Source organism: Callorhinus ursinus, unplaced genomic scaffold (genome assembly GCF_003265705.2).
Source record: "Callorhinus ursinus isolate GAN/ISIS: 27379988/994484 unplaced genomic scaffold, GSC_fseal_2.0 scaffold59, whole genome shotgun sequence".
NCBI classification, from domain to species: Eukaryota; Metazoa; Chordata; class Mammalia; order Carnivora; family Otariidae; genus Callorhinus; species Callorhinus ursinus.
This window is the reverse complement of record NW_027397121.1, coordinates 1789825-1807462: the sequence shown is the minus strand read 5'-3', so window position 1 is coordinate 1807462 and position 17638 is coordinate 1789825. Positions and strand designations below refer to the sequence as shown.

Sequence of the window (17638 nt, the reverse complement as noted above, 5' to 3'; positions counted from 1 at the left end):
AGGAGATCCAACAACCAAATAAAACTAGACAGGATCTCAGTTCAAATAGACCACCTATAAAAGAAAATGTGGACACAATTGGGGAAATTGGGATCTGGACAAGATATTAAATATATTATGGGATTATTGTTAATTTTGTTAGGGGTGTTAATAGTGGTGGGATTGTGTACCAGAACATTTTTAATCTTAGGATCTGCAGGCTAAGATATTTAAAAATCTAGTGTAGGGGCACCTGGGTGGCTCAGTTGGTTGGGCGTCCTGCTCTTGGTTTTGGCTCAGGTCGTGATCCTGAGGTGGTGGGATGGAGCCCCGAGTTGGGCTCTGTGCTCAGCAGGGAGTCTGCTTGAGATTCACTCCCTCTCCCTGTGCCCCTCTCCCCCATCCCCCACTTACTCCCTCTCTCTTAAATAAATCTTTTAAAAAATAAAAAAATAGTGTAATATGACCTGCAAATTCCTTTCAAATGACTCTACCAAAATAGTTCATAGATAGATACGTTCAATCTAGTCCTGTGCTGTCTAATACAGTAACTACTAGTCACGTGTGGCTACGAAGCACTTGACATCATCTGAATTGAGATATGCTGTGATCATAAAGTACACACTGGATTTCAAAGACTTAGTACAAAAAAAGGAATGTAAATTTATCTTAATAATTGTTTTAATAATTATTTACTAAAATATATTTTGAAATAAAATATTAAATTTAATTTCACATTTCTTTTTACCTTTTTAATGTGGCTACTAGAAGGTTTTTTTTGAAGATTTTATTTATTTGAGAGAGAGAGAAAGCATGTGTGAGAGAGAGCGTGAGCAAGAGAGAGGGGTAGAGGGAGAAGTAGACTCCCCACTGAGCAGGGAGCTTGATGTGGGACTCAGTCCGAAGACCCTGGGATCATGACCTGAGCTGAAAGCAAATGCTTAATCGACTGAGCCATGCAGGTGCCCACTATTAGAAGGTTTAAAATCACCTATATGGCTCACATTATATTTCTATTAAACAATACTGATCTAAATGTCAGGAAAAGAATGTTAACTATATTATTTTTTTCAACTTTTCTGCATTTGTCTTAATAAAAAGTTAGAAAAAGAAAAAATAATAAGGTAGAAGACTTTCTTTTTGCAATTGTCTTAATAAAAAGTTAGAAAAAGAAAAAATAATAAGGTAGAAGACTTTCTTTTTAATCAATAAGAGTATTGACAATAAAGTTTGGAAAATCCTCTTGAAAGTAGGATAAGGGGACGCCTGGGTGGCTCAGTCAGTTAAGCGTCTGCCTTCGGCTCAGGTCATGATCCCAGGGTCCTGGGATCAAGTCCCACACTGGGCTCCTTGCTCAGCAGGGAGCCTGCTTCTCCCTCTGCCTTCCGCTCCCCCTGGTTATGCTCTCTCTCTCTTTGACAAATAAATAAATAAAATCTTAAAAAGAAAGAAAGAAAGTAGGATAAGAAGACAAAAAGTAAAGATTAGAAAATCAGAGAACCACCCCCAGAGTCCTAACTGAAAATATATAGAACATAATAAGCACAGAAAGGAGCCAAACAGCATGAGCTTCTAGATTGAAGGGAAGCCTGAGGGCTAAACAGTGAACTCAAGAATATACAGACCAGTGCACAGATAGTTAAAGAGACCATAAAAAGTTCCCAGGGTGAAAAGACAGCAACAACAAAGGTCACATACAAAGGCCCAGGACTATTTCACTGAACTTCTCTGCAACCACACAGGAAGCTAGAAAACAAAGGAGAAAAGCTCTCGAAATTCTGAAGGAAACAATTTCCAACCTAGGGTTAGATACCCAGCCCAGCTATCAATCAAGATGAAGGTAGAATAAAGATCTCTTTAGACATACAAGATCTCAAATATTGTACCTCCCTTGCACCATTTCTTAGAAAGCTACTGAAGGTAGTGCTCCATCAGACAAGGAAGTAAACAAAGAAAGACGGAAGACATTGGATACAGAAAACAGGGGCTTCAATGCAGGAAGGAGGCAAAAGGAATCCCCAATGAGTAGTGAAATGACACTTGAGCCTGCTAGCTCTATAGCCCCTGGAAGATGTTTGGTTCTTAAAGAAATTCACCAAGAAATAAACAAATGTGACTGATGGATAATCCTGGGAGGAGTTTTGCAATTGTAGCCGGCCTTGGAAATTAATCAGGGACAGGAATATACAAAATTAAACAAACAAAACACATGGAAAACAAAATGAATGCAAGAAAGGGTAACCAAGTACATTAGGTAGTATTTAATAGTAATGTGAACACAGAATAGGGATCTAACCATAAATTGAATCTAACTATAGTAGAAGGGCTGGGGAAAAAGTTTGTGTGTTGGACGTCGTGCAGAGCTAATCCCCATCTTTTCTAGTAGGGAGATGATCATTGCTAAAGCAGGATAACAAAAATAATAATGGGGTACAAAAATAGCTGTATGTTATTCGGAGAAGTGGAAGAAAAATAAGAAACGGTTGAAAAGTCTAAAAGAAGTTGCCTCTGGGGACTGGGGATGGGGAAGGGTGAGGCAGGCAATTGCCGTTTTCCGCTACCGTCTGTGTAGTAAATTTTTTTTTTTTTTTTTTACTTTTTGGAAGTATTTTTATATATATATCATTTTGCTAAAAATAAAAATTGAATTAAAAGATAAAAAGAAAACCCAGGTCATCCAGGGCAGGGTAAGTGAATGCCCAGAACTGAGGGTCATTCCAGGTGTCACTGCCTGGCAGTTGCCTACGTCAGCAACTCCGGACATGGCTGGAGGAGCTTTTTTGGAGAAACATTATCCTGCCTACCCCCATGACTCATAGGTTCCCATTGTTTCCACCCCCCTTGCCATTCTCCCACCATGGCGATGTGTGCACTGATGTGGGGAGCAGGGACAGAAGAATCTTTCTTGTGCTCTTTGTTTACTGCGTGCCCCACTCCCATCCCCAGGGATATAGACTTCCTTGCCAGGGACCAGGTGTTAGGCAGGGGGCACTGGGTGCCAAGGAGAAAAAACAATCTTAAAATACCCCTATGCCTTCCCATTGTGGAAATTCAGAATCATGTGTTTAAGCAGGACCTATGAGGTCAACTGCCAATATCTCCAAGGAGTGGCCACTGACCCTTTGCCTGAGTATGCTGAGTGACAGGGAACTCAGTGTCTTAGAGGGACAATGTGGGGGTTTGGGGGCAAAGGGACAGGCACATAGGGGTCTTTAGTGCTTACAGGCTTTTGTAGGGGCTGTTCAAAGCCTATTATATTGATCAAGGCCCATTAGTTATAAAAGGTGAAGTTCCACGGAAGGATGCAGCTCTCAAGGGAAGCAAAGCCCATCCAGTTCCTTATCTCTGCCTTTCTTACTATGTGTCTTCTCTATCCTTCTGCTTCTCTCTGCACACCTTCATCCTCTGGTTCACACATGACCACAGAGGTTGGCCACCACTCCCAAGCCTCTGTGACCTCACGGCTCTGCTCCCTACAGCTCACTGTCTCCGTCTCTCAACATCCTAGCTTCGAATGCCTAGCCAGGTCATCCCACTGGTGCATCTCGGTTCCGGTTTCCTCTCCCAGTCCAATCAGCATTGCCAAGGTTGGGGGGGGTGTCACATGGTTCACAGCTATAAGCAATGGTCTGAGGGGCCCCAGGGGATACAAGTGGCTCTTCATGAGCTATGATCTCCCTGAAACCCAGACATGCTTGCTCCTTTCCAAGTTAGGCAAAACCTCAGTGTCCCTCCCACCCCACTTAGTCCACTTGGCCAGTCCAGAAGGAGCTCAGTGCAATGATGTGCTGGACACGTGACACATCTGGCCATGTTGAACATCCGGCTCTCCGAGGAGGGGAGAGCCCGAATTTGTAGTGTCTGTCCATTTGCATGGTGTCAATGCTCCCGTTATGGCCAATTTTAAGCTACCAACACAATGTCACAAAACGTGAAGTTGGGGAGAGAAACACAGTAGCTAACTATTATATAATAGTCCCTCCACATACCTCCAGTAGATGCAAATATCCTCAAAAGCCTGGGTAACAGTGACATGCAATTAGGAAATGAGGAGTTTTGCATAGTTATTACATTGGTTCTTAATATAATTTGTGTGTTTACATAATTTAATGTCTAATACAATCAGCTCATAAAATGTCTGAAACTGGAACCATTGGCTCTCCTGAGCCAGTACGAACAGGCTCCAGGGCACTGAGTCAGAACCTTTCCCCTGGAGTGAACTATTGAGGGTGGGAATCTGAGTGGATCGAGAGACGGAGAGGGTCCTGACTGCCTGGCAGGTCAGTATCTGTTCCTCATTTTCCTTCCTCCTTCACCAACATCAGCTGTTCCAGGTAACCTAAGAGAGACAACAAATAGAGGTGATTTGAATTGAATGGAGTGTGATGTCAACACCCCAAACAGAGCTGCTCAGCTGGCCAGCACTGCAGGTGAAGGAACCAAAGAATGACAAGGAAGTTTCATAGAACTGGAAGTAAACATGGATTTCAATGCAGAATGAAAACACGGGCAGGGATGGATTGCCAGAGGTTGCCAGAAACACTGAGGGACCTGACCTCTGAGGTCTCCAGCCAGGTGTTCCCAGAACCTGGGTATTTCCAAGGTTTTACCCCAGACGTTCTGATTCAGAATCTCCCAAGGTGGAGCCCAGGAATCCCCTGGTGATTTTAGGGGGTAGTCGCCACAAGGGCTGGGATCTACTTATTGGGTCACTTCACTGGTCTTACAGGTGACGATTGGCTGGGAAATGCAGCCAGGGCACCTTCCCTGGTCACCTCTCCTGTGAGCAGGAGAGAGCCTTGTTATGGCAGCCTCGTGTGGTAGTTAGTAGCCCAAGCCAGGGCTTCTCAGCTTAGAATTGAGGCGAGGCTTCTAGCTGTGTGACTTTGGGCAAGTTACATAACCGCTCTGAGCCTCCACTTCCAAATGCAGCTAATGTTGTGGGGATTAAATGAGACCATGGGCCTAAAGTGTCCCTGTCAGGGCCCGTGTGTGGTAAGGATCCCAAAAATGGCAGACGTGGCTATATAGGTCACACTGCCTACATGGTAGCAGCCCCCAGGCCTCCCAGGACTGTTGAAACCTAGCAGAGAGGGGATAAACATAGTTAGAGACCCCATAATAGAAGGGGCTTTGATATCTTGAAAGTAAAAAACTTTGATCTTAGGTGAGGAATTATGAAACCTGCCGGCATTTGGTCTCAGCTGTGCTACTTCTTCAAAGAGTTTTGGATTCAGGGAAGATGTTATTTGTGTCCCATGTCCCCATCCCTCCGCCTGCTCTGGGTGTCAGCCCCGCTGCAGTGGACATCCGCACGCATGCTGCCCAAGAGCTTCCCCAGTGTGCTTTGGGGCCTCTCTGCTTCTCTACCTCAGAGCTCCCTCTAAAGCCTGGCAGAAAGTTGCTTAGCTCAGGGCAAGCCCATCCCGTGTTCTCATTATCTACCGCTGTGTCACAAACCACCCCAAACACTGACAGGCTCAAAACAATACCAATTATTTATTCGCTCACGATTCTGCAGTCTGCCAGACTCTCTTCCACGTGACCTCAAGCTGGGTGTTGGATGTCCAAGATGGTGCCTTGGCGGGGCAGATTCTCTGTCCCTGGGCCTTCCCCACGTGCCTAGTTTGGTTCTTCGCAGCACGGGGCTCAAGGTACTTGGGTTCCTTACATTTCAGCTGGCTTCCCCAAGAGCACAAAAGTGGAAGCTGCCAGGCCTCTTAACAGGTAGGTTCAGAAAGCACAGAAGGTCATTTCCACAGTCCCAGCCACATGCCGAGGGAATAGACTCCACGTCTTACTGGGGGAGTGGTGAGGTCACTTTGCCAACTACGTGGGAGCGGAGACACTGTCTTGGCCATCTTCAGACAATGCCATCTGCCACATCCAGCCTGTATGGGAGGAAGGTGGGATTAACACCCCTGGAGGCATCCTCAACCAGTGAGGGTGGCATTTGGTGGGTAAATGCAGGGCTCTTGTCCTTCAGAGGGACAGTTCCGAGGTGTACTGGCCAGGCTTTTCAGGCGGATCCCAGCAGGACTGAACCCCAATTTCAACCTCTCAACAGTGCCCACTGAATTACCTTTTGCTTTCCCCATCTTTGTCTCCCCTCCCTTTCTGTACTTCCTCCAACCATCTCCCAGTTCTACTCTTAGGCCTTGCTCTCCTGGGAAAACAAACCAAGACACTCAGTTTCCTCACTTGAAAAAGCCCCTTAAATGGGGCTGTAAAATATTGCACCTGCCTCTCAAAGCTGTTGAATAATCCCACAAGAACTGATGTGAACGAGCTTTGTAGAGTGGGCAGCTGGCTTCTGATGTGAGGGGTCACTGCGAGCGGAGGTATTACTCCCTAGGGAAGTGCGGGACTTGGGGGCTGCTGGGGTGGGAGGCCCAGTCCCCGGGGTCATCCGTTAGCTGTGACTGGGGCTGCTGTGGGGGTGATGAGAGGTGAGGGGAGCTGCCAGAGAGGGTGTGGAAAAACAAGGTGTCCCGTGTCCCTGTCCTGCCTGCCAGATGGAGGTGACTTGGCACAACTACGTGACTCACCAGGTCACCACAGCCTGGGACAAGGTCCCTCAAGATCATCCACCCGGCTCTGCTGAGACTTGCCCTTGTGGGATAAGATCTACCTCCTGATTTGGCTTCTACCACAAGAAGAGGGATGGAGTTACCCCTGGGAGGGTCCAGGACTCTGGTTCATTCACCTTCCTCTCAGGAACCCCTGAAAAACTGAGCCCTTCTCTGTGCTGGGTCCTGTGGGAAGGAGCCGAAGGTGAACAAGCCACCACCCGCTCTCTTTTCGGGCTCCCAGTCAGGGACCTGGGCTGTTAGACCAGGAGACACGCAACTCGAACCGCATGGAAGGAGATGCTTGCTGAACTCTTCCCAGAGAAACTGATGGCCACTATCAATCCCACCAGGCCTTAGGACGACACCGGAAGAGAGGACAGACACATCCCGGAAACAGCGTGGGGCAAAGACCTGGGTGGCCTGGCTCACTGGAGAAAGTTTTCTGTGGCTGGAGCCCAGAAAGAGGTGGGGGTGGCCGTTAGAGGAGGCTGGGGGCGGGGTGTGGTGCCCAGAAGAACAATGGGAGCCCAGAGGAGTTTAAAGCAGGACAGAAAATGGGTCAGATTTGACTTCAGGACTCTCCCTGCTGGGTGCAGTGATGGCCAGGTAGGAGAGGTCCGTGTTAGAGGCAGGGAGACCAGCTAAGGGGCCTCATTCACTCATTCAACAAACATCTGTAGAGCCCCTTTCAGGTGCCTGGCCCTGTGCTGGTGTGTGGCTCCAGGCGAGGGGCCGCGGGGGCCTGGACAGAGGGAAGGGGCAGAGATTTTAGTTCTCGCTGTGTTACACAAACACATCCTGGAGGCTCTCACACTGGCTTCCTGAACCAGTTGTGTATGAATTTGGAAGTTGGGGACCTGTTGCTTCAGGGGTGAAGAGCTGTTATTTCGGGGCTGAGCTCAAACCTCTGGGGCCCCACAGAAGGACAGCCATTCGCAGAGACCCCACCCAGAGCAGCCCAGTCCAGCCTGCCTCCTTTCCTTACTCTGCCCCAGGCTCAAGAAAGCTTCAGTGCCAGGGTGGCTGGGAGAAGCTTGACCGGCCTCTGCAAGCAGGGGGTGAAACTCTTAACTGGCATGGAGCCACGGGACTCCTCCAGGATGACACCCAAGGTCGGAGGAAACCGCCCTTAAAAGGATTTTACACCGCCCTGGAAGGAGCCCTCCACCCTTTCCCATGTGATAGAGAGGTGACAAAAACCTGATTGGGTGACAGGCGCAGGAAGGGTTCATCAGATGAAAACAGCCAGCCAACAAGCCCATAAAAACCCCTAGACATAGAAACTCCGTGACAGCCCCCTGGGGTCCCCTCCCTCCTCGGGAGCTTTGTGCTATCACTTTGCTATCGCCCACACACACCTTGCTTCGCTGCCCACCCCTCTGTCCGGTCTACCTTTTCATTCTTCGAAGCGGCCTGACCAAGAACCGTGGGCACTTAGAGGAGAGGAAATCCTGTAACATTATCAGGGTCTCACTGACGCAGGTTATGAATCTGGTGTCAACAAGGGGATTCCCCTATCGGGGTCCTTTCCCCAGACCCCCCCCACCTCTTCTACCTTCCATGCCTAGCAGTTCATGACCAACAAGGACCCATGACGTGAGGTGTCACCATGCTCCCACCCACCACGTGGCACCCCTCCTCTGCGCTCAATCCCCCCACCCACCACGTGGCACCCCTCCTCTGCGCTCAATCCCCCAGCAACTTGGGGCCTTCCGGGCCCCACCTTCTGCTCCAGCTGCGGTCCCACCTTCCTGTTTCCAGGCCTTTAACTCGGAAAGCTCCTGACTCATCTTAGCCACAGTGGCCTAAGACCACACCTCCACCCCAATCTTGTATTTGTGCTTCTGTCTGTGTGTCACTGTGCCCTGGGAAAAGCCGACTCTCTGAGCCTTCATCTCCTTAGCTGAAAATGGGGCCAAGTGACCTGTGTCCCCTGTGGATGCTCTGAGGTATATTTGTCAAAGGGCTTTGTGAAGTGGTCAAGCGCTAAATAAAGGTAGAACTTAGTTACCTTGAGGCTGAACGGGGCTAAAGCAAAATCAGAGAATCTTGGACCTGTGTGTGGGGGCAGGAGGGGGGGGTGCAGGGAAGGGAGGAGAGGGAGAGAGGTGGAGAGATGTTTTGGCAGAGGTAGGGATGATATCAAGTAGCTCTAGAATTGGTTGGTATGTTAAACACATAGGACCCTTTGTAAACACATCCATGCCTGAGTGAAAACTGTGACTCACTCCTGAAACCACAGAATTTTACATTTTTCCAACAGACTCCAACTTTTTTTTTTAATTTTATTTATTTGAGAGAGAGAGAGAGAGAGAGAGAGAGCACGAGAGGGAAGAGGGTCAGAGGGAGAAGCAGACTCCCTGCTGAGCAGGGAGCCCGATGCGGGACTCCATCCCAGGACTCCAGGATCATGACCTGAGCCGAAGGCAGTCACTTAACCAACTGAGCCACCCAGGCACCCAACAGACTCCAACTTTTAACAAATGTCCTGTTTGGTCCTGGTCAGGCGGCCCTGGAACCACAGAAGAGACCAATCTCCAACCAGTTGAGACAACGAAGCCTGGCCGAACCTCCCTTTAAATGAATGCAGACATGTCCAGCTGAGCCTGGTCAGTCCTTCGTTCACATTCTTTCTGGTCCCCAGGGTCCACCCCTCGAACTCAAGCCTGGTCCATCGTCGAGTTATTCTCTGGCCCACCTTCCAAGACAGGAGCCCTTCCAGGGCATGTCAGTGGCCACAAAGCACAGGCTCACTTCCTCCTCCCATCCCAGTGGCTGGGGACAGATGCAGGAGTGTGGCTGCGTGAGTTTGAATCCAGGCTGTCTCTTGAGCTCTTGCCCGTCACTTCTCCGAGCCTTATTTCCTGGCCTGTAAAATGGGCACATACACCTACCGCATGGCTCTGTTGCAAGATCAAAGGAGCTCATTTGTGGAGCATGAGCATAAAGCAGACTGCGGACAGTTTGCACGATCCCCACCACTACCCCCAACCCACCCCCAACCCATCACTCTCCCCTGGCTTCTGACTCCTTCCCGGTTCTAGGATCCTTCCCGCAAGGCTCCTCCCCATCCGCATTTAGACTGGTTAGCTGTCACCTGCCCCAAGAAGCCCATCCTGACCACCTCATCTTAACTAGCTGGCCCCTCCCCCACCTCCTTGCCTCTTTTTTTTTTTTTCTTTCCCTTCCGGACCAATCCTCACTGTGACCCTCGCACCGTCGTCTGTTCTCCCTACCCCCAATTCTCCCAGACTGCCCCCACACAGCACACGCCAGGCTGGCCTGTCCATCTTCAAGGCTTTATTGTAAAAATGTTAAAATAAATTACATTTGACATCATTGCCAGTATGTACATACAGTGTGTGAGTCCAGGACGGCCAGCAACACGCCAGCAAGGTGGGGCAAGGAAACCCAGCACAGCCCTGGGTCACAGGATGAACGCAGGTGTGGACACACACGCCCATCACTGTCTTCACATGTCGGGGGGAGGGGCTGGGGTGGGGTCCGGCCCCACAGTCCTGGGGAGGGGGCTGAGAGGCAGAGAGGGTGATCACTCGCCTCCTGGCCGGCGTCAGTCACCTGTGAGGGATGCCTCGCCCCAACCGTGCACACTCACTTCTCGGTGCCTTCACCCCCGCTCTATGTGGGGGCTCTTGACAGCGTGACTCTGGCTGAGCTCACCAAGAAAGGCCCAGCAGAGCTGGGGGTGGGAGGGCGAACACGTAACAATCCATTCCTTGGGGGCCGGCTCTTTTGCCTCCTCTCCCCTCTGGCTCTGAGGCCAACAATGGATGCCAGGTATATCAAAACAGCAGTTTATTTAAAAAATAACAAAACATACAGGGCAGAGAGGGCCAGCCCTAAGGGTGCGTATCGCGGAGACCCCGAGAACTCTGCCAGCCCCTCACCAGAAACAGTCTGTATACAGTTTCACATTATCATTTGCTCCCCGTGTCCCTGTCTTTTCTTAAACACACATGTGCACCCACGCACACAAATGCCAAACCGTGGCTGCAGCAAGGGAGCTGATTCACATCTTTGGCCCATCCCACGTGTAAGCCAAGAGGGACTCGGCCTCCCCCACCATGGGGGCCACGAGGGCCAGGGAGCCATGAGGTCCTTGTTCAGGGCACAGGGGAGGCTGGGGACAGAAAGCGCCAGAGCCGAGCTTCCTCCTGCAGCTCCCTGGCTACTGATACCCTCTCTTCCCACAGCGTTCTCAGGGAGGGAGAAAGCCTGCATCTGCCATCACCTGGCCAAAGGGTGAGTCAGGGAACTGGGCTCCGGGTGGCTTGGTCTGAGCAGAACCAGAAGGCCTAGAACCCCGGGCCAACTCAGAGCTTGCTCGGGGTCCTGTGTATTAGGATAGGAGTGTTTCAGTGTCTGCCCAGGATCTCTCCCCTTTCCCTTCCCCTGGGCGCCTCTTCCCTACTGAGCTTTGCAGTAGGGCCTGATAGGCAGATAAGGTGGGGTTGGGGGATGCTTATACATGCACCCCACACAGCACCCTGCTATTTGCTGAGGAGCTGAAGTGCTCAGTGCCCCCATACCATTGCTGTACCTCCTGCAAAGGCAGGACCCAGGGCTCACAGTGCCCCCCGCTTCCTCTCTTTCTGAAATAGCTAGCTCTGTGCTGGGCACAGAGGAACTCATTAATACTGGTGAACTCAAATGGCTGGGGCCCCGAGCCTCAGAGAACCGTGTGACATGCTCAGCCGAAGGACGTCTGAAGACCCATGCAGGTGCAGGCCTCCCAGAGGGTCACCTGCCAGCCCATACATGTCTCTGAACCATCAAATACACCAGCCGTGCTCAGGCCAGATGCCTCCCACCGCCAGGGTGCCCACTCAGCCAGAGAACTGAGGCACTGTCCTGGGTGCACGCTGAGTTTGACCCACAGCATCTAGCCGGAGGGGATGGAAGGTGAGGAAGGCCCCTGGCCCCCCACTCCCAGTTCCAGGGCTGCCCCCCACCAGGGGCCGGAGGTCCCAGCCATGGTAGGACGCCCCAGGATGAGGGGGACAGAAGCCATCGGAGGTGGGGTGGGGAGCCGGCCCCGCCTCACGTGCCCCTGGGGCAGTCGGACGGACTGTACTCGTTCATAAGCTGTTCGTAAGGCACAGAGAGCTCAGACTCGGTGCTGGTGAAGGTGGACTCGTCCGATGAGGGGAACTCGCCCAGGTTCAGGGGCACCTCAGCTTCGGCCCCCTCCTGGGGCCTCTCCTCCCCAGCCAGGTTGTCCTCTATGGAGGACTTGGATGTCTCTTCGTCCGAGAGGCCAGCCTCCTCGTCCGCAAAGGTGATGCTGACGTTCTGGAAGATGAGCGGGTGGTAGTCCTGGGCGTCCCATGGCTCACCCTCCTCGCTGATTCGGTCCAGCTGGTTAATGAACACCTCGGAGGTCGGGGAGCCTTCCTTGGGGGCCCCTGCCCCGGCCTCATCGCTGGGGGGCCGCGACACATGGCCTTTGCTCTTCAGCGTCTGAGACACCTCTTCCAAGCTGGGCACCCGGTTCTTGGAGTAAACCACCAGAGGGGACAGGGAAGTGGGGAGGGCTGGCAGCCCACCCCCCTGAGGCCCCAGCCCCGGTGCTGGGACCCTCTCCCCAGCCCCGCTCGTCTTCATTGCCTTCTTCCCGATCTGCTTGATGAGGTCATTGTAGGTCTCCTCCTTCTTGGACAGAAAGCTGAAGATGTTGACGTCCTTGGACGCTGTACTCCCAGTCATCTGCAGAGCCTTTTTGGAGTGTGGGGAGCTCTCAAAGGACTCCTTCCGCCGCCGCCGCCGCTTTTTGATGGCCTTGTGGACCTCCACGAACATGCTCACCTTCCAGTTGACGAAGAGGGAAAGCCAGGCCAGCCCCAGGTAGATCCAGAGCTCCACAAAGTAGCGGTACAGGGCGTGGTAGTTGGCGCTGGGGTTCACACCTGCAGATGGGACAGGAAGCCCCGAGGGTCAGAAGAAGGTCAGCAGGGACCTGGATGCATGTCAAGGCCAAAGCCAGGTTCTCTGAGAGCAGGCACAGCGTCAGAACACAGAATGGGATGCACGGTGAAAGAAAGGACTAGAAACCAGACTGTTCTATCATCCTGACGGTCCAGTCATTCATGTCCCTATCTTAGTCCCCAACCTGCCTGAGCCTCAGTGTCCTCAACTGTCAGAAGTCAGGAGAGTGGTTCCTTAGGGTAAGGTAGGTTCCAGGTCCAAGGCGATGGGGAGGTTGTTAATGCAGCCAACACACAGGTCAGACAATTGTTCATGCATGTTTGCCTTTCGATTATTCACTGTACCACATCTAGCTGTTTTGTGCACTTTCGGGGGCATATATGTTATAGTTCAGTTAAAACCAGGATGGAAATTAAGTGAGTGAGTGGCTGGCATCTTCACTGCTGGGGATGGACTCACTGCTTTAATATGAATTGGGCTGGTGGTTGGGCCAAGAGGTCTGTGTGCACCGGTCCCAGCATATACTATTCTGGAAAGCCTTGATTCTCCTTCGGTGGGGTCTGGCTGCCCCCTGACTTCCTGTTTCTGTCCTCTTCAGGCTGGCCCTTCCCGTGGTCTAGAGGGCTCTGCCACTCCACCTCCTCCTCCTCTGGGGCCAGGCTCCCAACACCTGCTCCAGGGAGTCCTCCCGGGTCACCCTGCACAGCTCTGACTGACCTCCTACACTCCAGCATTATGAGATTTCTAGCTTAACTTTACATTTCTAGGCACACTAATCTGCGTTATTATATATCCTGCCCCCACCCCACCTTTCAACTGGGAGCAGTCTGGAAAAGGGACTAGGGGAAGGGGGCTTCTTCCAGAAGGGGGCTCCCGCAGGGCAGGGACTATACCACCCTCATAAAATGAGAGGTCCCTTGAAGACAGGTGCTGTGTTTGCCCCTGGAGACAAGAGGTGTCTCTGAGGAATGCTCGGGGCTCTTGGTCACAGGCAGGGTGTGATGATAAGCAGGGCGCATGCTAGCATAGCTGGGCCCTATCCTTAGCACTCATTTGATCTTCTACCACCCTGTTAGGTAGGAGCTGTTCTTTTTAAACCAAGCTTAGAGATGAGGAAACAGGGAGAGGTCTGAGGTCTTGCTGGAGCTGAGAAAGTATGGCTAAAATACACCCCACTTCTCCAGTGCAAAGGCTTCTCCTTGTTCGCGCAGGGTCCCTCAGACAATGGCAGGGCTGTGCCTCTGTCTAACTTTATCTCCCAAGACAGCAGGCCTTGATCTGCCGAGGTCAGGAGAGTGTTTGGGCCTCTTTCCTGTTCCCCGCACCACTCAGCCGCCCCTCCTCACATTTGGAGTCTCCCCTTACAATGAGAAGGATAGTGACCTGCGCCTGCCCCTGGCCGAGGGGGGGGGTAGGGGGACCGGAGGCCCCTGGAGCAAAGGTTGGGATCGGCTGGGCAGGAGGCACTGAGAGAACACTGGGTCAATGCAGCCAAACAGGGGTCAAAACGATGAAGGGCCAAGATGCAGGGCAGGCCACAGGCACAAGTCTCGGAGAGGCTGGGGCCAAAGAATTTTATCACCTGCCTGGATTAAGTAGGGGAGGAGTGGGAGGGGCTGCCCCAGCCCCCAGAGGGTGGGGCAGTTTAGGAGAAGGCCTCTCTTGTCTCTAAACTGCCTGTGGCAAGAGTAAAGTTTCAGGCCTGTGAGCCAAACCTCTAGACCAGCTCCCTCCGCTCCTGTGACGGGAGGTAAGGCCGGCAACTCTGGGACAGGAAGGGGGCCCCTGGCTTGGCTCCGGGGCTTTCTGGGTAACAGGCTCAAACCCTTCAGGGGGTGGGGAAGGACCTATCCCCAGCCCCTAGTGAACCTAGGCCTAGGAGACAGGGGAGAACAGAGGGAGAAGCAGGAAAAGCTATGACCCAAGAAAGAAAGGGAAACAGAAGACCCCTCGGGGGCGGGGGGAGGGTTGCTGCCCAGGACACTGAGCACCTGCTGGGGTCTCATTAAGGTCAGCTGAACTGCACGTGGAGAAGCAGAGAAAGAGAAGGCGGAGAGGCAGAGGCACGGGGAGGAGGGCAGGACTCACCAGCCACGAAGTCCCCGAAGCCGATGGTGGAGATGGTGATGAAGGAGTAGTAGAGGCCCTCGATGTAGTCCCACTCCTCGGTCACCATGAACACGAAGGGTGGGATCACAAGGTGGACCAGGACGCCCCATACAATGAAGATGGCTGTGCATGTGATCTGCGCCTGCCGCTGATGGGGTGGGGGTGGGGAGACCAAGTCAGAGCCACGGCAGGGACCCGGGGCATGGCAGGGGCGCCCGGAAGGCCGGGGAGGCAGCCAGGCAGGAGGCCAGCTGGCACCAGGCCCAGGAGGAGGCTCACCCGCCTAGCAAAGGGCGAGGAGCACCATTCCCAGCCTCACCCAGGGGCCGGGGGGCCCCGAAACTGCCCTCCCGTCCCCACTCTAGCACCTCTGTCCATTCTCGAATCTTTCCCATCCTCCCATCACCTGCCAGGGTCCCCCCAGCACTGCCCAGCCCCCAGGGTTTGGGGACATACCAGGCTCACGCCTCTCTTGGTGAGGAACTGGCCCAGCCTCTTGGCACGTCCCCCGAAGAACTTGCCCAGGGCACTGATCCACGTCAGGCAGAGCGGCACCCCAAAGAGACCATAGAAGACACAGAAGAGGCGCCCAGCAGGGGTCTTGGGGGCCACATTGCCATAGCCTGAGGAAGAAGAAGAGAGTGAGGCACAGAAAGTCACAGCGGGGGTGATGCACCCAGATTCACCCTGCCTCCACTATGCACCCATACCTACACCCACATCCACACAGCCACGTTCTTGACGATTACTTGCTATTGATCTAGTATCACTCCTTAAGAAATGAAATTTCACTTCATTACACTTTGGTTGTGATCATTTATAAAGCAAGTAGGATGGCATGGGCTATGTCTCCTCCATCAGACTGGGAGCTTCCTGCTGGACAAAGCTTTCATCATTAGCAAGCCTTCCACTAGTCTATATGGCACCACTGTGCAAATTACCAAGAGCCCTCTCTGGGGAGACACCCTAGAGGCACCACGGGAGGTGGTCTCTAAAGATGGCCATTCTTAATCCCATCCCTTCCTGTGAGAGCATGTTGCTGCTCAGGCCAGGCCGGCGTCAGAAGCTGGGCTGCAGTGGCCGGCCTGGCCAGCAGACGTGGCGCAATGGTGCTGGATAGGCTAGGTCTAACAAGCCCTGTTGCTTCTCTCCGGGATGGCCTGGAAGGTTCTCTCTGGGAATTCCCCACTTGGACCCAGCTGCCATACTGCAAGCTGCCCGAGTCACTGTGTTTTCACCCCCAGCCGTGCTCTCAGCCAACAGCCACGGTCCACTGTCAAACGTGTGATGGAAGAAGCAGTCCTAGATGTCTAGCCAGTAGTGCTTTTGGCTGACTCCAGCCTCAGACACAGGACTGCCACTGCCATTACTGACCTCCAGGAAGAACCAACCGGCTGAACCCAGCCAAGCCACAGAGCGGCGGAAGATAATAAGTTGTGTTTTAAAAGCCACTAAGTCTGGGGTGGTTGGTCATGCAGCCATAGATAACCAAAAGAGACACCCAGCCCAGTGAGCAAGCATGGGCTGGAGTGGTGCAGTGCGCAACCTGCTCAACCCCCTGCATGGCTCGGGCTATCAGGCTGTGTCATTTCTGCTCCAACAGCCCAGGTGAGCACTCCTGGAGAAGTCTCCCAAGCGTGGCCAGTCGCCAAGAACTTACTAAATCCCCAGCAAAGTGTTCAAAGAACACAATGCAACTGAAGGCCATGGGACCAGAGCTGGACTCTTACAAGGTTCTGTGGAGCGAGGGCATGGACATGGGTGTCCTGAGGTCCCTGAAGACTTACCAATGGTAGTGATGACCGTGGCGGCAAAAATCATTGCATTAGGCCAATTCCAGTTGTTGAACGTCTGATTCCCCGTAATGGCCACGCCCTGTCCTGCAGCATCAGATACTACCTAGAACAAGAGACACAAAGTGGCGAAGTGATTTCAAAGTGCCAGCAGTGGATGCAACTCCATATGAGCATTCTTATTGAATTATCACAATAACAAGGTGGCAATTACTGTCTCCAGTTTATAGATGATGAAACATTTTATAGAGAATCAGAGAGGTTAAGTGATTTGCCCAGGGTCACACAGCTGGTAAGAATGTGAACTCAGGCACTCTGTCCCTAAAGTCCATTCTCTCACGGAGTCAGTGCTTCTCAAACTTACTAGCATGTACCAGCGTCACCCAGAGAGCTTGTTAAATACAGACTGCTGGGCCCCACCTCCAGAGTCTGATTCAGCAGGTCTGGGAAGGGGTCAGAGAATTTGCATTTCTAATGAGTTTCCAGGTGATGCTGCTGCTGCTACTGGGCCAGTGACCACACTTTGAGAACCACTGTTCTAGACGGTTCTGCCTCAAAGAAGGCACATGTGATTCAGAAACACGGGATGCCTATGCCCTATCCAGTCCTCCACAGAGAAGTCTTCTACCGCGGGACAGACCTGGGAGGGACCCCTATCACCCCTCGCCCCAGCTCAGTGCCCTCCTGGATCTGTCTTCTGAGGGAGTACGCACTGCATCAGCTGGCTTCCTTTTCCCCGTGCTTGGGACTCTACCCTCTTTCCCTACAAGCTCCCCCTTCCCTCTCTTGTCTGGATCCCCCTCTCTGCCCTGGGCCAAGCAATTTCAAGGTGTAGGCCAGGACAGATCACCAGAAGTGGTGTGTACATTTCAGGGTGACTCAAAATCATGCGATCAGTTCAGTCCCCACAGGGCTCCCAGCAACTGTGGGCAGCAGGTGAGAGGCCACCTGGGGAAGTCCACTGGTGGCCCCAGAAGAAACCTTATCTATTCCAGGAACTTTAATAGCTGCCAAACCTGCTTCAACCTGCTGAGAACAGCCTCTACCCTCCCCAACCTTCAGTCCTGCCACCGTTCACTGCAACCTGCAGATGGCAGGGCATGGACCCCAACAGGGCCCGGGATTTAAGCTAGGAGTTCCAGTTCTGCCCCTGAGGGGGACCCTAGGGTGGGCCACCCAATCCAGACATCAGGAGACTCAGTCCAATTCTCTACAAAACTGAAGCCTGGGACTGAGGGA

The 17638-nt window shown here is 52.5% G+C and overlaps 1 protein-coding gene across 1 annotated transcript in view; it reads right to left on the bottom strand.

Moving 5' to 3' along the window:
* Positions 1-9836: 9836 nt before the first annotated feature.
* KCNK5 (potassium two pore domain channel subfamily K member 5) overlaps positions 9837-17638 on the bottom strand; it is a 37943-nt gene continuing 30141 nt past the window's right edge. The window contains exons 2-5 of the mRNA XM_025862538.2: positions 16394-16505; positions 15063-15229; positions 14586-14754; positions 9837-12478 (exon numbers count right to left, since the gene is read on the bottom strand). Of these exons, the coding sequence (XP_025718323.1) occupies positions 11613-12478; positions 14586-14754; positions 15063-15229; positions 16394-16505 (1314 nt within the window). The 3' untranslated portion in view covers positions 9837-11612. The remainder of the gene's footprint in view (positions 12479-14585; positions 14755-15062; positions 15230-16393; positions 16506-17638) is intronic.